The following is a 24,302-nucleotide window of genomic DNA, read 5'->3' as shown; positions in this document are numbered from 1 at the left end:
ATCTTCCAAATTTATGAAAAGTCCTTTCAGCTCATGGACCCTTCACCAAAAGGGCTGTCAAGCATTGGAACAGCTGCCCAAGGAAGCAGTTAAGGTGCCATCCCTGGAAGTATTGAAAAGATGTGTAGCCATGGCACTTAGGGACGTGGTTTAGTGATGGACTTGGCAGTGTTAGGTTACCAGTTGGACTTGATTATCTTAAAAGGCCTTTTCCAACCTAAATCATTCTGATTCTATGACATTCCAAAATTCACTCACCATGAAAAACACAGTGAAAAGAAAGAATTAGTATAGTTATATTAGCCCTAGAAACCCTCGTGACAAATCACACGTACATGCAATTTTATGCTGAGGATAAAACTTTGAGCAAAAGAGTGAACTTAAAATACCAGATTAAAAAGCAATTCAATTTCTTTGGACCCCCTACTTCCCCCCTCACCCCTAGAATAAGGTTCCTTAATTCCCTGCGTCTCCGCCTTCGCTTGTATAACAGCCACTCTCAGCAAGGTGCAGTATTTGGCTGAGTAGTGTACCTATACCTTTAGCATTTGCTGTCCCTTTTGGAACTATTAGCAGCAGCATGCATCTCTGTTGAAGGAAAACGAACTAGAGACCATATCAACAGGAAGCCACTGATACAAAGAGGTACACGTATATCAGTGGCTATTATCAGAAAAATCATATAATCCTACACTTGATTTATTTTTTCCACTATTTCAGCAACAGTTTTTTCTGTAATATGTACTGGATCTCATCTAAACACATTGGATCTGGAGCTATTAGTGGCAGTGAGTACTGGCACTAAAAAGAAATGGGTATCTGTTTTATAAACATTCGGGGTGCCCTAAATTAATTTACCTTTTGGAATTAACTTTCATATCAGCTGATGGATTTATTTTTTCCTCTAAGGCAGTATGGTATTTTTAGGGGAAAATGTACAATCATAAAATATCTTCACTACCTGAAGAAGCTTCTACTGTATAGTACAGCAATAGCAGTAGTAGCAGCTAAAGACTTTGAAATCAAACTTGGCAATCAGTATTTTTTTAATATTTAATCAGGATTTGTAACTAAAACCAAAGCTATCTATGAACAATCAGCTAGCACAGGGCTCTGCTTCTAAATTTAAAAAAAATGAAACAAAACAAAGCCACCTTAAAATTTATAGGAAGGTGGACACAAAACACAAGAAGTTAACAGTTCTCTCACAGAAACCTCTCCCAATTTCTTACTGTTTATTCATATTCCTTGTATTTTAAACATTCTTTATGTGTAAAACACAGTATGATAACTTCTATTAAACAGTAAAACTCGGGGAAACAGGCAGAATAATTTCTGAAAGGAGGACACATTTCTCCAAAGGCCATGAATCACTGTTAGCTCAGAACTAAGATGCAATCAATTTAAGAAATTATGCGAGTGGTTTACAAAGATAAATTTTATGTTTCTTCCCCCCTTTTTCACTCCAACATTCACAAAAAACATATTTTATGAGAAAATTACTCAAAGAAAAAGTGAAGCACTCAGGAAAATGAGGATAAACAATAACTGAAATTAGCCCTGGCTCCTGTGCATATGCTTTACAAGAGGTTTTTAATTGTATGACCAAATGTGGAACCCCTCTTTATTTTGACCAATTAATGAACAACCATCCAGATTTTAATTTGTGGCAAAATGTAAGGTTCTGAGGGCTCAGTTTATAAAACTTATTCAAGCCTTTCCATGAAGGCGGATATTCCCCATTCCTAATGATTTCTACATAACATTCAGCATCTAAGTGCTTCAAACCCACAACATTCTTGTGAAAATACATGCAAGACTAGGGAATATTATCTTGGTTTTACAGAGAACTTAGAGTATAAAAGTGTCCCCTAATTTTCTGCAACTAGCTTGTGATAACTCCTATAATATCAACATGGAAAATGGAAAGTCACAACCCTCTCTGAGGGAAAAACTGCATTTTCTTCATTAAGAGTAGCTCTCCCTCTTTCTGGAAGTCTTTGTCACACTCATGAAGAAAAAAGGGGGTTTACAGCCTTATTACCATATACCATATGGTAAATGACCACAAAATTAAAGGTCTTACCATATCTGTTACAGAAAAAAAGTAGACTAAACTGAGAATACAGGCATTTCCCTGTTTTTTGAATACTTGCCTTTGCAATCCTACTTATACTTTTCTAACAGTTTTTATTTATCAATTACCTCTACAATATATCCACAATCATGTAACTGGAAGTTGAAACATGAGAAGAGAAACAGATCTTTAATAATCTTGTTAAATGTTCTACTTTCACCTTAATACTTAATGCAAAATTAAGTATCTATCCATTTGCGAGACTTACCACTGAGTTTTTAAATTAAGATGCATTTTTATTCCTGTTTTAGAAGGACACAATAATCAACCATTACCTCCTGCACAGCCAAATGCAACAATGCAGAGACTAATCAAATTTGGCAGGGCAATGCTGGCTGCCCACTGCTGCAGCTACCGTGTTCTCTGTCACTCCAGCCACAAGGAGAGTGTGTACACTAATTCTCATAAGGCTGATTTTCTACCCCTCCCACTCATGAAACTGTTACTTACTCCCCTTCGAAAACATAATTGTGTTATAAATAGATAGATCTTAAAATTACAATAATTATTAAGAATTATAATTATTATATGTTTGTTACCTTTTCTTCTCTGTCTTAAGGATAGGAACAACAGAAAGTAACACAAATCAGGCTAAGACTGAAGGACGCGTCTTGATACCACATGGACAACAGTGCCATAAAGGCTGCCAAAAGGACAGATGTCTTTGCTTTTCTATTAAAATAAAAGAAGTCTTCTATAAAATGAAATCCAACAAACTGTCTTTTTAGTTACAATAAATACCCCCTAGGGATAATCAGGCTTTTTCCCTCTAAGCTCTGTTATACAGGCACACAAGCTTACTCACTCACTCCAAAAAGCCAGATTGCTAGCTTCCTCCCCTATCCCCCCTTTTTCCCCCTTCTTCTCTAATTTTCTGTTCTTTAAAAACAAAACCAAAACAAACTGCCATGTTTCCTCAAAACACATCTTTGTAAGACTAAACTCAAACAACACTATCATTTGCCTCTATTTCAAATGTAATTCTGTCATATCATCATATTGGGGACAACCCAGGTGAGCCTCTCCAGTCACAGATGAACAAACCCTCAAACTCCTGTCTGGATTTTTGGATTAAAATCTTCTTTCCCTAGCCTAATGTAATTAAGCATTCAGTATGTTTACAGTACAAAATAGTTTGAAAGCATTTGCAGGTCAGCCACTGGTTTCCCCAGAGTAAATTCTGTTCCGTTTCCTTGCTGGTTGTCTGTTCAAAGCTGGCATTAAACCAGCATTCAGTAAAATCAAATTCCCATGTTTTAATATTGCACATGTACTTTATATCTATACTGTTTTCAGCATGCGGTAGACTGGATGTTGTTCTAAAAGGAAAGAGCTCTTTGTTAACTACAAACCAGCTAATAATTCAAAAATGTAAAATTAATCTCAAAAACCCCCACTCCAAATCCCGCCACAATTTGCTATGAATTTCAGTATTGGGAAGGCAGCTATTCTCTTCTATTTACCAAAATAAAAATGCATATTAACCTCCCATATCAATGACTAAATAACATTCTCCTACAAAGTAAGAAATTATAAAAACACCCTGCACATAGTTTATCACAGTAGGATTTGCCAAGGACACCAGAAGGTGACTTACATTTAATTCTGCCTTTATTTTTAAAATATATTGAAATCTAACCATCTCCATGGTAACTCAAAACATATATTCCTCCCATACAGTCTGATTTTTGCAGTTTTTGGTTTATTAGTCAACCTTTTCTTTGTTTGTTTGAAAATACATAGGCACTGTCTAGTTGATCCTAATAATCTTAAATGATACAATGAATCTATATGTGGAAGTAAATGAAAGGTGAAATGTACTGCATATATTGCAGTTATACTTGTATATACTTGTATACTTGTTATACTGTTCCTTAAATCCAATAAAGTAGCCATGAGTTCCATGGTCTTCAAAGGGAAATAATTTTCAAGCCAATGATTGCAATTTTTCAAATTTTAATGATATAACTCTTGCTTACAAAATAATCTTATTTTACTCTCCTAAAACTTTATGCCTACTTCTAATTCCTTAAAGCTCCCAGACTTCCACAAATCACTACAAGAGACCAATTGCATTAAGTCTCTTAAAAATAAGAAGGGAAATATAGTAAGTAAGGGAACGCATTATAATCTTAAAATATGAAGCACTTCAGCAAGTTAGTGCTAATAGGGAGATGTACTGAAATGGACAGCATTTTCTGGAAGTGACCTAATAAATATTAAGTGTAGTTTCTACATTAGGACTGTTTCACCAAAGAAGAAATGTAGATGTCATGACACCCACTAAAGACCTCCAGGAAACCATAGCTATTAAATTTATGTAAATGCAAGTCTCATTTTAACAAAGCATGAGAAGGACTTTTACTTGACTTTCCAATGACAACATATGTAAGTGGTGTAAAAGCCTACAATTTTAGGTACAAAAATTTTTAAGTGCGTAAGGCAATGAGCAGACATAAACCACACTGTGACACTTCCATATTGTGCTCTTTATTCTGATCCCCACAATTCAAGAAAGATGTGGACAGACTGGAGATGGTCCAAAGGAGGGCCATGAGGATGATCAAAGGGCTGGAGAACCTGCCCTATGAGGAAAGGTAAAAGGAGTGTGGTCTGTTCTCCCTGGAGAAGAAGGCTCAAGGGGACCTTTCATCACAGTATTCTAGTACTTAAAGGGCAGCTACAAAGAGCATGGAGACTCTCTCTCTTCACAAGGAGCCACACAGAGACAACAAGGGACAGTGGGTATAAATTGCATTTGGAGAGGTTTAATCTCAACATGAGAGAGAAATTTTTTATGGTAAGAACAATAATTCACTGGAACAACCTCCCCAGGGATGTGGTTGAGTCCCCATCACTGGAGGTTTTCAAGATGCAATTGGACAGGGTGCTAGATAATCTCGTTGAGGCACCCTTTTCCACGAAAGGTTGGACCAGATAATCTTCCGAGGTCCCTTCCAACCTGGGCTATTCTATGGTTCTGTGATTTATCTCCAGCTTCCCCTTCCATGACTGAACATACCAAATTACTAAAATATCCACCTTATACATACAACACTGTAGTGTTCATCATTCTGCATTCCCCAAATCATTTTGCATGTACCCTTCAAAACAAAGAAAAATGTTCAAGTATTTTCTAGTAATTAAAAGACAAATCTGTTAAAAGCCACTGATTAGGTTGCTAAGCAATCATGTTTTCCCAGCACACCATTCCCTTTGAAAAACTGAGGAACTAGATACTATTGGAAATGGAAATATTTACTCTTAGTTTCCCGTACATTCTGTGCAGCACTTAAGAAGACTATCAGCTGCCTCAAACTTATATCTGAGTTTCTGGCCACTCTGTGAAGAGCCATCCTTCACTCCAACCATAGAAAGATATAAAAATATCCATAATACTGCCGAACATTAGAATACAGGACATGGGATAATAAAGCGATAACTTTGAGTCTCTCTGTTAGTGTCAACTAGGGCCAGACAAGCTCTTAAGATTCTTTTTAGATGTCTCCTTCACAGTGCCTGAAAAATCACCCTAAAAGATTTTCCTCTTTGCAGGTAACCTTGAAAACTACTCAGAAAATGGAAAGAGGGCCACATATAAGTGCAATACTATCTCTGTACATATGTCTCAGAACAAATACCTCAACTCTCTAGGAGTTTGCTTGCACAGAACTGTAAGTGTGTACAAAATATGCTCAGCCTTGGTTTTCCATCCTATTCCTTCAAGAGAGTCCTTCTGAAGTAGACCTCAGATGCAGTGTCTTGTTCTAGATCATATCACACTTTTTTCTGTCTACAGAGTTTAGAAAATGCATCAGCAGTTCCATGTTTTATCAAATATGAAGCAAAAGGCAACTCACTAAGTAAAAATGTCTCATAAAATATTCCAATACAAGAGAAAACTACATTAGTGAATGGCATTTTTTTTTAAGATGAGTTTTGAAACAACGCTTCAATTTTAGGGACACCAAAACACCCAAATCAGCTTCAATTGTATCAAGTTCTTTTACCCACTCTCTTTTACTTGATAAGATTCCCAGAAAATTTAAAAGGAGCCAATAGGAAATTTGTTTCCAACTCAGCTGGCAAAAATTCCATCTATTCCCAATGCCATTAGGTCTTACTCCTAAAACTAAAGGAGAAGACATGTTCTTCCCCTCTCTCCCCTCCTGTATAGAAGTAGCAAATTACCTTTACTGATCTGACCAAATTCTAAATTGGGCAATTATGTTTGGTCTCTCTACAGTTATCTGCTATTTCAACAGAAATAATCCTCACATCACATCTTAAACTCTGAGGAATTTTTTTTACTGTTAAAATAGCTACTACGCTCCAACTGTGAATTTCAGCTATCTCTTTAGCTGACTTAACAACTCACAGGAGTCTTGTTTGACCTAATTAACTAAAGCTTACAGAGAACTTGCAGATCCTTTATTTAGAAGTGGTACAAAAATAACAAATCTTACCAACACATACAGGGTAAGGGAGAAAGTTATCTACCTTATTGGTATTATTCTTCTGTCTCAGTGGAAGTCATACACTGGTCTGGGCTACTACATGAGAACCACACACAGCATTTCACCATAGCGAGTGCAATTTTGCATCTTTGTCCACTTCTGTGCCTACAGAAGTCTCTCCAAGGTTTGTTCTTGCATTTCTGCTCTCTCTTCCTTGTCCCTTTGGAGTAGTCACAAGAACAAACTCAGCTTCCCATAGTGGTATCAATAATAATAATCATCTTATTTTTCTTTCCTCTTCCACTCTGGATTAAGTATAATACTGAGGAAGGGAATCATTGGCATCTTTTTGTTTATGAGCTTTCGTAATAGTGAGAAAGGATAAGTAGAACCTTCTTTTAAATTTCTTTGACTTCCCTCGAAACAAAACAGGCATCTTGTCCAAATTAATCTAAATAACAATACAGATTATTTGAGCCAGGCAAAACAATAACACAAGATACAGTGACCATAAACTTAGTGACAAGATATGTAGGTATGTGTATACATAAATACACATACATACACACACACACATCTGGCCAGCTATGGTTATCAGAAACCCTACTCACATTATAAGCAAATCAGTATACAGTGTTACATAGTATAGATTTTAAACACTCAGTTCCTGTGAACTCCCTCCCAAAGATTTTGTACAACAGCAGTGAAAAGTAAGAAAATCCAAACCAAGTAGGTTAAATAGAACAGTGGCCTTTTTTGACAGAAAGCAGCCACTAAATCTTACTGTTTCTGTGAGCATCTTAGAAGCCTGCATGCAGGCAGATCAGAAAGGAAAGAACCACTTTATTTTCCAGTGTCATGACACAATAGCTATCTGTGTACAGACTACATATTCAAATAGCGGGAAAAATGTGCTTTTTTGCATCCCAGAACCATAAAAGTCATATCATCTTTACTCCTTTAAAAATACTAAGTATTTAAATTCTATTAGTGATTAATAAGTAACAAATAAAGGTGATTTTTAGATAGAATTTTTAAGTAGATTATCATTACTACTACAAAAAAATAACCAATATAAATAACAAAAATCCTGAAAAAAAATTCTGATAGCTTCCATACCAGCATTATTTGTATCCCTTTCCCGTTCCAATTTGAGAGAAACCTCCTGCATTTTCAAAATTCTTATTGTTTTGTTAGCATTTAGAGGGTTACAATACAAGAATCCAGCTACTCAGAGCAATACATGATATTACAATAAAGCAAAGAAAACACCATACGTCTTTATTTCAAATTCATTTTAGGCACAGCCCTTCCTTTAGGAACTCATTGCACACAAATGCCTTTTTCTCCACAGTCTCAGCTTCTAGTTCTCCTAAGACTATCGCTTTGCTTTCACCTTTATAGCAATAATTACAAGAATATCACAGCCCTGTGTTACAACAGTGAACTCAGGCCAATCTTTCCAATATATATTTCACAGACCTACAAACTAAAATTGCTGCACAACGTTTATAACTCAAACCTATTCAAGCTTCCCCACGCACAGTTTCTTCCTAGTAATAGAATGGACTCTCTGTGGTCAGAAGGAACTGAGGAAGATCGCCGGTATTTTACATGAACTAATTTTCTATAACTGCCTCTCTCAAATTTGTGCTTCACTTTGCCCTTCCATTTCTCACCGATCTCCTCCTCCCTCCAATTTTTTTTTTTCATCTGAGCTGCTTTATCTTGGAACAGCACAGCATTCCTCTTCAGGCAGTGTTTTAAACACTCCAGGCTCCCTGGGTATTACATTCCAGTTCCCACTGTTTAAGTGAAAGGCAAATACAAACCTTACAACGTATCTCAACAATATTACTATAGCAATTTCTTGGGATTTTTAATTGAAACAAACTTCTTTCAAACAATGACCTAAGTAAGAATTTTGCCAAAAAAAACATAAGATGAACATTTCAGCCTGTTCAGAGATATTAAGACATGCTGCACATTTTGTTTGGCAGTTGTCTTACAGTGCAATATTATTAGATAATGAAGTACCTACTATTTCCATTTATAGGTATTGACTTACTGAAAACATCTGCAGTAAGAACTACTGTCTGAACTTTTGCTACAGTAAGAAACTTCTCTACAAAGCTGACTAGGCACAGTAGCATGATAAATAACATTCATTAGATTCCTTAGATGATTCGTATTAAAAAAATTCTGCTGGTGCTGAACAAACAACAAGCAAGTATTTCCATTTAGTCTCAATACATTGTAAGATATGACCTTACAGCATAGCTTCTAGCCTAAATACCAATTATAAAATCCTAATCCCACCTCTGTACACTTCCTCAGGCTTCAGATTTACGATTTGTAAATGGGACAAATTTCTGTTACCCACCTAAAAATAGTTTAGATCGTTCTTTCATGTCAGAAGAGCTATGGTACCACACCAGTAGTCTTGAACATAAGACTGAAGGTAGTCAAACACTAACAGCTCTGTCCAGGGAAGTTCTGGAGTCTCCGTTCACAAGAAACTCAAAACCTGACTGGATGCAGTCCTAGACAAGCTACTCTACTTGAGAAGGCGGATGAAGAAGATGATCTCAAGAGGTTCCTTCCAACATAAACAATTCTCTGATTATTTCTATATTAGAAAATATTTGGGTTTGGCTTGGGGTTGGTTTTTGGTTGGTTTTGTTGTTGTTGTTGTTTTATTGTTGGTTTTGTTGGTCTTTTTCTTTGTTTGTTTGGTTGTTTCATGTTTTGTTTTTTAATAATTTCTGGAGAAACCCACCACAAAACAATTTATTTTCTACTCTAAAGCTCTGCCAATTTCTCCCTGCCATGGAACAGATGTGTCCTTCCAAAGTTCTATGAAAACAGTGAATTCTTTCTCCTGTTATTTAAGAATACAATAATGTTGTGTGCAATAAGTATAATGAGCTAGAACAGAAAGCAGTCCCAGAAAGAAAATCACTACATGAAAGTTTATAGCTAGAGCTTTCTCTCTCTCTCTCTCTCTCCCCCCCCCCAAGGAACTAGTTTTAACAATAAAAAAGAAACAGATTAGTGGAAGGAAGTGTAACTCATTTGTAGGTAAAATGATTCCCCTTTCTCCAATTTAATACCATTGTCAGTATTACTGTTGCCTTCTTCATCTGACACTGGGAAGAGAGAAAAATCTTACAGGAAGAAAACAAAAAAGACCGCTTTATTCACATATACCAGAGAGGTAAGTATTTGAAATGAAAAAAAAAACCAAGGAGTACGAGGTGTAAGAGTGGTATGAAAGAAAGTATATATACCATGTGCCATGCCCCCTCCCTGCCCCAATTAGATTGGATGCTACTTTTCAAGAAAATTTCTTCACAGGCATATGATCCCCATAGAAGAAGTAGGAGCAGCAAAAGTAAAACTGAATTCATAATAGACTTGATTGCTTTTCGCAGGTATTCCTGAATATAGCTGGTTATGCTAGAGATACACTAGACTCATTTAATAGTATCTTTTCCAGACTTATTTCTTACCTACTGTCACTTCACATTTAAAGAAGGAAACAAAGGTGCTGCTCTATGTAGAAGTATTTCTTTAAAATAAGGAAAGAAAGGATATTCATGCTTATACCACCCTCAGTTCTTGACCTTAATCCTACAGTTATGGCTTGTAATTGCTAATCTAAAAAGCTAAAAGGAAAAAAGAAAACCCAGGAAAAAAATACTTTCAAATGTGTAAGGTTTTTTTTTAGTTGCTGTTCCATGGGATTTGACCATTAAAAGAGTAATAGAATATGAAAGCAGAGGTAGGTGACGTTATGTGGCAGCAACTGAGAATTATATAAAAAAGATGAGTACAAAACTCAAAGCATTTATCTTGATTTTTTATTTTTAATAGAGGAAGGAGCAATTGTATGAAAAGACTTTTGAGTTCTTCCTCTTTCAAACTCTAGATGCTAAAACAAATGCTCATAGGCTCTGCTGAGTAATTCCTTGAAGTCTTTGACAGGACTTAAAGTGATCTTCCATCTTCTACTACTGAACACATATGCTACTTCTTACATATTTAAGAACACTTTAAAATTTGGTGTTTTTTTTTAAACAATGAAGCTTTCAGCTCTGAAGGCAAAACTTAAAAGCTGCTGAAATTTTCAACATAGCCTATGCGAACCTCACACGATCAGTGATTCTGCAGTTAGCAAACCCCCCAGTAGATAAAATGAAACTAACAATTCTTATATTGATTATGATTTTTTTCCTAATGGACTGAAATGCAGGCAATATATCTCCCAATATATTTGGGAAATGAAGTACAATGAGAAGATTGCTGTTCTTACCACATACAGCTGTTTCCAGAGCACTGCCCATTCCTGCAGTGTTGCTGTGACTTCAGTCACAACTGAATCTTCAAGCGGAACAACTGTTTCATATTGCCTAACGAGAAGAGGGGAAAATATCAGAGAAAAAAGTAGAGAAAGAAATAAATGCCAGCATAGTAATTTGTAAAATGCTAGAACTTGAATTTGTTCAACATAAAGGAAAATAGCTTAAGAGCAACATTTTGTCTGTTTTAACACTGAAGCAACTCCAGAGTCATTATCAATTGCTCCTCCACTATATTTCACGAGAAGCAGCTTCTGAGAAGCATTTCCTAGTTACCTGTTCAAAATATATAATTCCACCCTAATCAAGGTCAATGAAAACACTTTTCATGTTTATAGCATGTTAAATTAACTTTCCTCTAAAGTGGGGTCCTTCACAGTTTGTGTCCCTTCTCTCTAAGCCAGTCCAACCCTTTTTTTTCTCCTCCAATTAATATGTTAGTCAATATCATTAACTACCCAAAAGATCTACCATCTGTTAACGTTTCCCATCTGAAAGACTTTTCCATATTGGATATGAAACCTGAGTGAACTATCCTGTAATCACAAAAATAGGAATTGTCCCTTTGTGGTCAAGATCCTCTGTATCCATTAGAGAATCACAGAGTGGTTTGGGTTGGAAGGGACCTCCAAACCTGAGGACCCCCGTCCAACATGACCTTGAATGTTTCCACAGATGAGGCATCTATAGCCCCTCTGGGCAACCTGTTCCAGTGTTTCACCACCCTCATCGTAGAAAATTTTTTCCTTATATCTAGTCCGAATTTACACTCATTTAGTTTAAAACCATTACCCCTTGTCCTATTACAACAGGCCCTACTAAAAACTCTGTCCCCGTATTTCTTATAAGCCCCTTTTAAGGCCACAATAAGGTCTCCCCGCAGCCTTCTGTTCTCCAGGCTGAACAACCCCAACTCTGTCAGCTTTTCTTCATGGGAGAGGTGCTCCAGCCATCTGATCATTTTTGTGACACTCCTCTGGACTCGCTGAAAAACGTCCGTGCCAGCCAAGCAAAGCTCTCATCACACTGAAATGCAAGAATGTGATAACTACTATATATGATGTAATACCATTATTTCATCTGAGCCATTAGTACCCAGACTTGCCCTTTATGTTGAATGCTATTACTGAAACAAGTGTCATTTTGATTCTCTGATTCAGCTCCAGTGCCTGTCATGGGGGTTTGAGTGGCTGCAGTGCCTATCAGCGGGCTTGGACGAAATTAAACAGCTGCCTACCTTGCCCAGTCTCTAAGGGCCCTCTGTTGTGGGATTGCTGAGGGTCAAAGGTGCCGATCGCCACCACAACAGTGCACCAGCGGCAATATCGCACCAAATGAGACCATCTGATTCCCATCCATGAGCTCTTTCACCAACTGAGGAGCCAAGGAGTCATCAGTAAGACCCACTCACCCTTTAACAGTCCCATATGGCCAGTCCGGAAGTCTAATGGAGAGTGGAGACTAACAGTCGACTATCGTGGCCTGAATGAAGTCACTCCACCGTTGAGTGCTGCTGTGCCAGACATGCTAGAACTTCAATACGAACTGGAGTCAAAGGCGGCCAAGTGGTATGCCACAATTGATATTGCTAATGCATTCTTCTCAATCCCTCTGGCAGCAGAGTGCAGGCCACAGTTTGCTTTCACATGGAGGGGTGTCCAGTACACCTGGAATCGACTGCCCCAGGGGTGGAAACACAGTCCTACCATTTGCCATGGACTGATTCAGACTGTACTGGAACAGGGAGAAGCTCCCAAACACCTATAACACATTGAGGACATCATTGTGTGGGGCAGCACAGCAGGACTTGTTTTTGAGAAAGGAGAGAAAATAGTCCAAAATCCTTCTGAAAGCTGGTTTTGCCATAAAACAAAGTAAGGTCAAGGGACCCGCACAGGAAATAGTTCACGCAGTAGCTCTTGGGCCAGTCCGGGCAGGACAAAATGTAAAAAATGTGCTCTACACCATGGCTGGGGAGAATGGCCCTACCTGCAGCCTCTGGCAGAAAGCACCTGGGGAGACCCAAGGTTGACCCCTAGGGTTTTGGAGTCAGGGATACAGAGGGTCCGAAGCCCGCTATACTCCAACTGAAAAAGAGATATTGGCAGCATATGAAGGGGTTCGAGCTGCTTCAGAAGTGGTTGGTACTGAGGCACAGGTCCTCCTGGCACCCCGACTGCTAGTGCTGGGCTGGATGTTCAAAGGAAACGTCCCCTCCACACACCATGCAACTGATGCTACGTGGAGTAAATGAGTTGCACTGATCACCCAGCGGGCTAGGGTAGGAAACCCCAGTCGCCCGGGAATCTTGGAAGTGATTATGGAGTGGCCAGGAGGCAAAGATTCTGGATTATCACCAGAAGAGAAAGTGGCACATGCTGAAGAAGCCCCACTCTACAACAAACTGCCAGAAGATAAAAAGCAGTATGCCCTGTTCACTGACAGGTCCTGTCGCCTTGTGGGAAAGCACCGGAGATGGAAGGCTGCTGTATGGAGCCCTACACGACAAGTAGCAGAAACTGCTCGAGGAGAAGGTGAATCGAGCCAGTTTGCAGAGGTAAAGGCCATCCAGCTGGCCTTAGACATTGCTGAACGGGAAAAGTGGCCAGTGCTCTATCTCTATACTGACTCCTGAATGGTGGCAAATGCTCTGCGGGGCTGGTTACAGCAGTGGAAGCAGAGTAACTGGCAGTGCAGAGGCAAACCCATCTGGGCTGTCACATAGTGGCAAGATATTGCTGCCTGGGTAGAGAACCTGGTTGTAAAGGTACATCGCGTGGATGCTCACGTCCCCAAGAGTCGGGCCACTGAAGAACATCGGAACAACCAGCAGGAAGATCAGGCTGCCAAGATTGAAGTGGCTGAGGTGGATCTGGACTGGCAACATAAGAGTGAACTATTTCTAGCTCGGTGGACCCACAACACCTCAGGCCATCAAGGGAGAGATGCAACATACAGGTAGGCTCGTGTCCCGTGGCAACATGGCACCCCAGAGAGAATTGAGTCAGACAGCGGGACTCATTTCTGAAATAACCCCATAGATAGCTGGGCCAAAGAGCATGGCATTGAGTGGGTGTATCACATCCCCTATCACGCACCAGCCTCTGGGAAAATTGAACGGTACAATGGACTGTTAAAAACTACACTGAGAGCAATGGGGGGTGGGACATTCAAGCACTGGGATACACATTTAGCAAAAGCCACCTCGTTAGTCAACACGAGGGGATCTGCCAATCAAGCTGTCCCTGCCCAGTCAGAAATCCTACATACTGTGGAAGGGGACAGAGTCCCTGTAGTGCACATAAAAATATGCTAGGAAAGACAGTCTGGGTTATTCCTGCCTCGGGCAAAGGCAAACCCATTCGTGGGACTGCTTTTGCTCAGGGACCTGGGTGCACCTGGTGGGTGCGGAAGGATGGAGAAGCTCAATGTGTGCCTCAAGGGGATTTGATTTTGGGTGAAAACAGCCAATGAACTGAATGGTATAATGCAAACTGCTATATAATATTGTATGTCATCTCTTCTGTGGTTGCTGTATGTTTTATCAATTATATCATAGTACAAACCTCCCAGTTCATGGAAAATGAACTTTGATGAAACAAGCAAAGTGTAGCAGTGATGGAATGATGACTGACTTGGTATGCAGCAACCCAACGCCACACACACCACCTCTCCTGCCCTGAAAGACTGATACGACAGATAGAGCCCAGAGTCATGGACTGGGTGAACTCAATAGACGTATTTATGGACATGTTATATGGAAGGTTCATGGACTAAGGGAATGATGGCTGTGTGTTACGTCAAAGGATAGGAAGGGGAGGGGTGGTGGTTGGTGAGGTGGTATTGAATAGTATGAAACCTGGCATGGCGTAAATGGTATGGAATACGGGGCGGAGAATGTGCTGGTTTTGGCTGAGAAAGAGTTAATTCTCTTCACTGTAGGCTTGTAGTAGTCAGGGACCTTTCCAACTTTCCATGCTCTGCCATGGGGGCAGCAGACCAGGAGGGGCGGGGCCACAGCCAAGACAGCTGACCCCGACTGGCCAATGGGATGTTCATTCCATACCATGTGACACCATGAGCAGTATATTAACCGGGCAGCTGGCGTGCGGGGGGCGGTTGTGGCTCGGGGACTGGCAGCGTCAGGTCGGCGGGCAGTGAGTGGCTGTGGTGCATGCAGGTTGTTTTGGTTGTTCATTCTCCCCACCCCGGGTTTCAGGCCTCTCTCATTGTTTTCCTTTTCACTGCATTATTGTTGCTGCTGCTGTTGTTATCATTTTAATTATTAAACTGTTCTTATCTCAATCCACAAGCTTTACCCTTCCGATTCTCTCCCACCGGTGGGGGATTGAGTGAATGGCTGTGAGCCAGCTGAGTTGCCGGCTAAACCACAACAAAAAGTAAGGTTCTCTTTCAGCAATTTAATAAATAAATAAATAAATAAAACCACGAAACCAACACATTTCTGAAACACACCCCATTGGAACAATTTTCCATAGGTCCTAAAGTAGCACTACTGAAAAAGACTGACTCACAAAAGGTGATTTCGGACAAGTAACACCAAGTGAGAGACAGCCTCTGCAGCACACCTAACAACACAAAGGACAGTGATCCCTTCCTCTTCAGCAGTACAGCTGTGCATACAGCTATTTTGAAAGTCTCCTGAAGGGAAGCTATGAACTACCCATTCCCTAATCAATTTAGGCTATTTCTTCTTCCTTTGTGTAGAGTTAAATGAGTGCTAACAAGTAAACGTGAACAATGAGATGTAATTAATTCAAAAAGAGTTGGGGGTTTTTTGATTTTAAAGGATAATACATTTAATGATTTTTAAAAAGCCACACACTTTCATGGCAATGTTTCTCTTTTGAGAATTCTTACTATTAATAATTGTCCCACAATGAAGTGGGCAGAAGTAACAAGCGATGAGGAGAGGATGATGAAATTGTCACTGTATGTCTCTATGTATTCTTGGAGCAGAAAACTTATCAATAAAAAGCTTCACTTCTTCATTTCCAAGCTATCAAAAACTCATATTCACATCAATGACATAAATAAATCTTATATTCAGATCTAAAAATATACATATATTAGGAACATCACTATCTTAAAGACCTGGCATAGTCATGTTAGGTATGTATTCAACCCACCAAAGCTGGGACTGGAAAGCACAGATTCACATACATACATACCGGGAGATTAAGACAGATCACAATTTTTTTCTATTATTATGCCAATGACCTTGTCATTCCCACATTTTGTTGTGAGAAACTGAAATGCTGACAGACACTTGGCATCTGAGATTGTGCTCTTGGTGCCCTGTTCTACTCCTGCAATGTTTTTGTTTGGATTTGGTTTGGCTTGGTTGTTTTTTAGTGGGTTTCCCCACCTCCTCCCTGACAAATTTGGCCACAGTAAGACTAGGAAATCTCGATTTATGCTTTAACAAATCTCCACAGAGTATGTTTGTAAGCTGAAGTACGACACTAAGAATACAATGAAAATCCCAACACCTGTTCTTTGGCTCATATTCAAAGATCATTTCAATGGTTAAACAAAAATTCTGCATTTAGTATATAACATCAAAAGTTTGCTTGACATTAACAACATTAAAAATGATGCCACAACCACTTCTAGCTGAAAATTCAGTTCCTTTCAGATCTCTGTAAAATGCCACTACAGGGAAGGGATTTGAAACAGTTCAACGTCCCTTTAAGAAACCACAGAAAACAAAAGTATCAAAGGAATCACACAATACACTTTAACTAATATGGGAGGGGGATCAAAACCAAAGAAAAATGTTCTTCTAAAGATTATTTTTGGAAATGAATTTACAAACCTTTGGCATTAGTGAAAAGTAAAACATTTTGGAAGATTGGCCTTCAACAGTATGGCTAGATTTAAAGAGAATTACAGGACTACATTTAACCATGTAAATATAATGCTTTGGATTTCTATAACCCTGTGCTTCCTCCATTATACCCACATATCAATGACATTACATTGGTTCTATGACTCATAAGAACATTATATACCATGCTCTATTATGCACAATGGTTTGTATTGGCACTTCGAATATATTCTTAAATATGGGGGCAGAATTTCTTTTACCTAAGCATGAAATAACCATGGCCTCTTGTTCAGAATTGTATTACGTTCTGTTGTACCAATTGGTATACCAGTCTTCGATACTTATTTTTAAAAAGTACATCAGCTTTCCTAGTAAGTATCTAAATATCCTGAACTCATTTCAGAATTTGTAGAGGGCAACAACATCAGGTAGTAATTAACTACAGATTATAGGAAACTGGTCTTCCCCCTAAGGGGAGTACACATTTGGAGTAGTCATTCTATGCAATATATATAATTTTATTACACCCCAAAGTTATGAAGCATCAGTATTTACAGTTGCCCTTACAATCTTTACTCAGCCCCTTTGAGGATAAACATACAATTCAAGACTATCAGAAGTCACATATTTTTTCTAAAGCTACTTCACTAAATATCATTTAATACTTTTTACCTTCCACATTTAATTTGTTGCCTTGGGTCACTATCTGAAATGCTACACTTACAAATCTCCCCACAGTGGCCTTAATCTAGAAAACACAGGTAAAAGCAGCAGTGAAGATGCAAGTTACTGATTTCAGGAGTCTCAGTCAATCTCACAGGAAACTTTGCAGGTTATAGAGCCTGCACACAGCAAAATCCCTGACATTATGTTGCCATCGATATTGCTATTCACATTAACTAATCCTACCTCTAGCAACATATGAGCTGCATATAAAGACAGTGAAGGTAAAATATTTCAGCAGAGTGTATTTCCGTCACTCTTTGGGCTTGAGGTGGGGAGGGTTGGATCCTTTTGAAAAGTTTCACAGTAACATAATGACCTTGTCAGCTATATCTCAGTGATAAACTGTTGATAAACAAGCTGGGCTGTATACTTGCTGATGCCTCCGTAACAAACAGGAACATACAGAATTTTTCCAGTGAGGAACAAGCAGAAACGAAAAATACGAATAGTATTCTCTCAAATGTATGTGTTTCAGATTATATCTCTGAAGTTACAATTTTATGAGCGAAAGTAAACAGGAGTAACCAAACAGAATTGATTCTTGCTATATTAAAAAACAAAAAACCCCCAAAGCTCTACAGTATAACATTGAATTTTCAAACCCTCATACACAAGAAAAGATAAACTAAAACCACTCTATAAATATTAATAACTATTTCTTAGGTTCCCTTCTAGATGAGAAACACTGCAGCTTCTTAAAAAGAAGGAAAAATACTCACCCTTTGTTACTGACAATTGCCTTTTTCAAGTGAATATAGTTTGCAGGAAAAATCCCCTGCAAGAGGAAAAATAAGTCTGTAAGTTAGAAAAATACATTTGCAGTTTTTAGTACTTATATCCTAAAGCACAATAAATAATTGCCAATATATCTAATAAAAAATCCATAATGTTGTGTCAAAGAAGCTGCCACAGTCAAAAGTCACCTTTCAATTTAGTTGCAGTTGATCATTTTAATCCATCTTCGAACAGGACAGCACACTGAATCAAACCTCCACTTGAGAGATCAATTTCTTAATAAGGAAGTTTTGCAGGTCTATTCAATAAAAATATCACACACAGATTCAAGCTGAATATTTTTCATTCCCAAAAGCTCCTGAAGTGTTCAGTAGTATGGGAAATAAGCTCTGGTCTAAAAATCACGGGTAAGTCAACTAGCACCAAATGAAAATGTGTCACTCTAATCCTACACAGCTGCCTTGGAGGGGACAAGATTGATTTAAAAGAAAACATTTAAGTTTAGCCAATTATCTTTTGTCTTCCTACTGCAAAGACTGTGTGAGCCCAGTACTCCACTAACAGATGATGAGCAAGCAGGAAAAAGGTGTCACAAGTAGGAAGAGTTTGGAGAATACCTTGGAGTTAGCAGAACGGAATGAGTAGCAAAAGTAACTACCAGGGACATTTACTGGAGAGATGTAAGTTAGCCAGGACAATCAGAAAAGTGGCTATTGTGCAGGTTGCAGCATAACATCAGTATGCTTCCAGACCAGGCCTCAGCATCTGTATGCTACATTACATAAGATGACAAGGACATAGGCTTAAAAAAAAAACAAAAAAACCCACAAAACCACACCACACCAAGAAGCCCACCACCAAATTTGTGTCTAGCCCCCATATTTTTTAAACCCACTTGGAATAGCTCCAGTTATATGCCTTTTGCTGTTCCCATGACAGTTGGAGTCTAAACTTGCCTGTACCATTGTGTTCCTGGGTTATGAGACATAGGGAAAAGAGGTAATTTAAACCAAACTTCTCACAGCATTGCATTATCTCTGTAAAACACATGGCCCTGAAACCTCAGAGCAAACTCAGTCAGTGTGTAAGAACAGTAAGCCTGCGCTTCAGTGGCGAATATGGGATCAGCACTGGTAATTTTCAGGTTAAAAACCATCTGACAGCTTCTGACAGAAATGTCAGTAATCAAGTGGGGACTTTAAATTTTTAGAGCTTTAAAACAGTATAATTTAGGAAGAAAAAATTTCAGGGGGGGTTGAAAGGAATATTAAGGAAAGATGATTCAAAATGCTAATAAAAATTCCATCTTTTTCACAGGCAAGACTGAAATTGCAGGAGGAAAAGACATTACTGTGACAGGAGTGGTTTCATCAGGGGAAAAAAAAGTAAATGTGCATGCTTTGAGCCACACAAAAATATGGAAAAGGAAAAAAAATGCTACTTCAGTTTCTTGTTTGGTTCACTTCCAATTAATGCTGTTTACTTCTGTGGTCCTGTGCTGGTTACCTAAGAAACCAAGGAAGGCTTGAAGGGCTGTCTGATTAAAAGTGAACATATACACAAAGCAGACAATATACCACTCAATGAACATAGGCTTTTCCATTAAAAAAATATTACAGTCATGAAAACCTAATACAGGTAATATTATATTTCATAATGCAGGTAAACATGAGGAATCATACTCTTTTCTTCTTAAATACAAGCTATATTTAAACCAAAAGACAATGAAGTGATGCTTTACATAGAAACAACTATTTAGATGTTTGGATACGTACATTTACAAAAATATACATGCACTCGCAAAAAAGTTATCAGAACAGTTAAAGTTCTCTAAGAGCAAAAAGGGACATGACCGGAAAATAACCAAATGCAGTGGTTAAACTGTACAAATCTGAAAAAAAAGAACTTACAATATCCTTTTTCTTCACACTTTTTTTTCCAAATTTGTCTTAAATTAATAATGAAAATTATTAAATGTGTTCTTTAAAAATACTGAATTAAGCAATGCAAGATCACCCATCTATGCTTTTCTTAGGGGAGTAGGTTGGATAGAATCAAATTGGATGAGATTTGTAAATGTTGAAAAGATTACAGGTTAAACATCAGGAAGGTTTCTGATCCTTTGGTTGACTAATGAGTATCATTCTCTCAATTTAGAAAGTAAGTCCAATCCTCCCACAAGAAAAAAGTTACAGAAGTAAAATCCTAAAGGTAAGGAAAACAAAGTTTACTGGGTTGCAACAGCAAAACAGATATAATATCCCACTAGATTAAAAAACATATTCACCCTTACCTTTACATTGGGCTTCCTAATGGAAACACCTCTGTACCAGCCTAAAACCAGATAAAAGACACTTTATTAATTTGTGACATTGCTTACTTTACACAGAAGCAAACTGACTGGAAACTATGCAGTTACTGAGATCATCTCAAAAACCAGCTGTGCTTCACACAAGTCAACTTTTTTCAAGGTTGGTTTGGGCAGCTTAGTGTACTTAGTCACTGTACTCACTAATCGTTAGCCGCCCTGACAAAAATGCATTCAGCGCTTATGCAAGAATCTGTACTGAACACTCTTCTTACACGCTGGTACATGAATTTCTTCATAGTTTTTATCTTAACAAAATCTCCAGACTTCAAAACCTGTCCTTTAAAAGGCAGGAAAAGCCATTATCATACATTTCTAATATTGTTTAAACAAATATAAATCCTTCGCATGTATCTGGTCTTATGTTGTCTGCGAGACTAGAGAACAGACTTTAGCATCTAATTTCACAAACCTAATTACTCTTTTATCCCCCATGAGTAACAGCCCCAGATAAGACAATAAATCAGGAGTAAAATCTGCAAGTTAAACAGAACAACCCAATTACTCCCATTTTACACAGGTGAAAGTAATGTCACTCCATGCAAGATTCATCAGGAAGAAGAGTGCTGAAAACACGATCCATTTTAACAATGGAAAAGGAGCACACTTCAGTCGTCATTGTCAATGAGCTGTTCTTCCACTCCGTAAAACACACAAAACTACCTTGAAGTCTTATTAAAAATATGCTGCTCACTTCATATCTGGGTGTATCACTTCAGCCCCAGACCATAAGGCTGAACTTCAGCCCCAGAACATAAGCCTTAAGACCTGAGCCTGGAACACCCCATAGGTGCATGTGATACATGCTTTTATTTTTACGCAGTATTATCCTATAGGTTATTAACAATGACTTTGGGTATAATATTTCATTTGTAGTTTAGAATAATTGGTAGCAGTGAAATATATCTTAGCAATACAAGTATGTATCTTAGATTGGAGCAAGGTGACCTACAAGGAATGTGACATAAAGAACAGATATATGGGCTCAAGGACGAAAAGGAACTAAGGATGAAGACAAAGAGATGAGAAGAGGGTTGCTACCACTAAATTAGCATTTCTAAGGCCAAAGATTATCTGACATATGGAAGGCTGTAAAGCAAACAACCACCAAGCTAGATAAGACTGGTACTATGGTTTGGCAGATTTACAAGTCTGAAAATGTAAAAAGTTGAAGTGAGGAGGACTATTGGCCTTTGTCCCCTCGACCACCAGAGAAGACCCCCAGGATTAACAGAGTCTGCACAAAAAAGGAAGGACTTTATGTTAATAAGTTCTTGGAATTCTCCACCTTTTACTCTACATATGTATATCTCCTTCATGATTTTGTATTTGTATGTGTATTTAAGTCCTGCCAATGAGTTTTGAGGTATGCACATTAGGAGGAGCGATCCCCCGTGCCTTTTTTACACATTGGTGTTACGAGGTTTATTGCCGATTTCGGTAACACATGAGCAATGAAGAATGCCAGGGTACAAGTTCTGAGGAGGAGGTCTGGCCATGCCTGGACATCAGAAATGTGTGGGCGAGGTTGGCTAGGCCCAGCTACTACAAAAGCAGTGAGTTCAACCACCTGTATATCACTCTTCTATCTACCAGAGCCCAATATTCAGGCACACAACCACCCAAACTTGCCAAACCGCAACAATTTCACATAATCTAACTCCAGCTTCCATAAAACTTCCTATAATTTTTCCAGAAACTTTTTACTTTTAATTTTTCTTTCCTACAGAGGATAGATATAATTTAGTATCTGCAGCATTTAAAAGAGCATTAAGAAAATCTGACTGTAATTTGATATGGAAAATAGAAAAGAACAGAACAAAGCAACTGTGTATTTTGTCTCAGAGAAAGGACTTCGTATTTGACTGAATTATGACATGAGTCTCATTTAGAGGCTCAGAAGTGGGAAAGAGGGCCTTGATTTTGTTTTAAAGACAGCCTGCTAGTCTAGATTTTTTTTTTAAGGAAATCTGAGTCAATACAAAGAAAATAATTCATGAGTTCAAGATATTTGCAAATCTTAGTATGGAAAAAATTTAAACCCCTCTTTATGACCCATATTTCTCATGAAGATAGGACATAACACAAAGATTATCTTCCCATGAAATTATTGCTTATATTAAAAAAGTATAATGCTGTTTTCAATTTCTTAGTTGATCAAACTTCATGACAGTCATATCAATATAAACATACACACACAGAACTTTAAAATGAGTAATTTTGAAAACTCCACACAACTGTGCCTGCAACACCTGTTTTTGACTAACAGATGCTACATATTTTTACTGTCACAGAAAAAAATGCATTTATCCTATGATTCATCGTTACCAATATTAAATACAGCATGTTGCTAACTTTTATATTAATAGATTCTGTACCTTAGAAATAGACATACATTTTAAGATAAACAGAATGACAAATTTCTCAGTAAACATGGAAAAAAGTGGGTTTATCTCAGTTTGTGAACAGAACTGTAAAAGTTAGAACAAAACCCAAGAAAGCACTGTCTATTAATGATTTAGATGTGCAGGGTAGGGGATGAAACATAGTTTAAAAAAAATACCTTATTTCTGAGTTTCCTGGTCTTAATCCCAAAACAAATCTTCAAAGCTTAAAAGGTATGTTTACAGAGTTGTAAAGAACAGGAATGGAAGGACCCCTGAGAAATTACTTTGCTCACCCAAGCGGTCTCTAAATCTCTGCTCACAGATGTTTAGCTTGTTTTTAACAGCATCCAGTAAATTATCATCAGGACTGAATAATACAGCACTCCTTGCCTGAGGAACGCGACCCATACAACTTCCACAAAACCTAAATTCCAAGGTATTTGTGCACAGTATTCCAAGGAAACAGAGTATATTTCTGCTACTCCACACAGACAATTTCAAAAGTGGTGGTGTTGCACAGGCATCTTTTTAGAAGAAATTTCTTCCGCTGATCAACATCGGCCAAAAAACCTGCGTGTAATAGTAATATTTTGGTATAGACTTGAAAATCTAGAATATTTATGTCAAGTGGAGACGGCAGATCCTTACTGGACAGGCTGGTTCAGTGGCTCAGACAACACACATACACTTTATAACCTGAACTTTCCTGCTATATGAATCCAGGATTTTTTCTTTTTCAGAATATGGAAAACATTTTGTGGAATTCCCTTTTGTAGGTACTTTTATACATTTGAAAAGTAGTGTATTTCCCTTTAATCTTGTAGATTGTGCTCTCCAGATCTTAGTTCTCCTTTCTTTTCTCTTTTCTTTTTCAGTGAGGTACATTTTTAGAATCACCTTTCTCTAAGTTTCTTCCAACTCCATGCAAGCAAGATGCAGTAGAAAGAAGAGATAACCAGAACTTGAAAGCACTAAATTGTAAAATGTAATTCCTTATTTGCTTACTATGAACACCACCAAAAACTTATTCTGTATCTCAAAATAAAAGCTATGAGAAAAGATACAATGCTTTTTTAAAAAACACATCTAGAAATTGCATCTGCATACCATTATTCACTAAAATGAACGAAGCATTTATTCTAGAATTAGTCTTAAGCAGATTAAACATTTAAAAATATGTTATTAGATCAATATTAAACACATTTATTTTGGAGGGTTTAATCACGGCAGTCATCAAATCCAGACAGGTGCTTCAGCTAATTGTGATCACAACATGCACC

The 24,302-nt window shown here is 38.0% G+C and overlaps 1 protein-coding gene across 12 annotated transcripts in view; it reads right to left on the bottom strand.

Moving 5' to 3' along the window:
- The window catches only part of DOCK3 (dedicator of cytokinesis 3), a 222,954-nt gene that overhangs the window by 170,600 nt on the left and 28,052 nt on the right, over nt 1-24,302 (bottom strand). For all 12 annotated transcript variants that reach the window (XR_010373348.1, XM_064454097.1, XM_064454103.1 and 9 more), the window contains exons 3-5: nt 20,561-20,601; nt 18,252-18,307; nt 10,910-11,006 (exon numbers count right to left, since the gene is read on the bottom strand). Coding sequence is in view for 11 of the 12 variants with exons in the window: in XM_064454097.1 (XP_064310167.1) it covers nt 10,910-11,006; nt 18,252-18,307; nt 20,561-20,601 (194 nt within the window). In the remaining variant the exon portion in view is untranslated. The remainder of the gene's footprint in view (nt 1-10,909; nt 11,007-18,251; nt 18,308-20,560; nt 20,602-24,302) is intronic.

This window comes from Phalacrocorax carbo, chromosome 6 (genome assembly GCF_963921805.1).
Source record: "Phalacrocorax carbo chromosome 6, bPhaCar2.1, whole genome shotgun sequence".
Lineage (NCBI taxonomy): Eukaryota > Metazoa > Chordata > Aves > Suliformes > Phalacrocoracidae > Phalacrocorax > Phalacrocorax carbo.
This window is presented reverse-complemented; position numbering and strand designations above follow the sequence as displayed.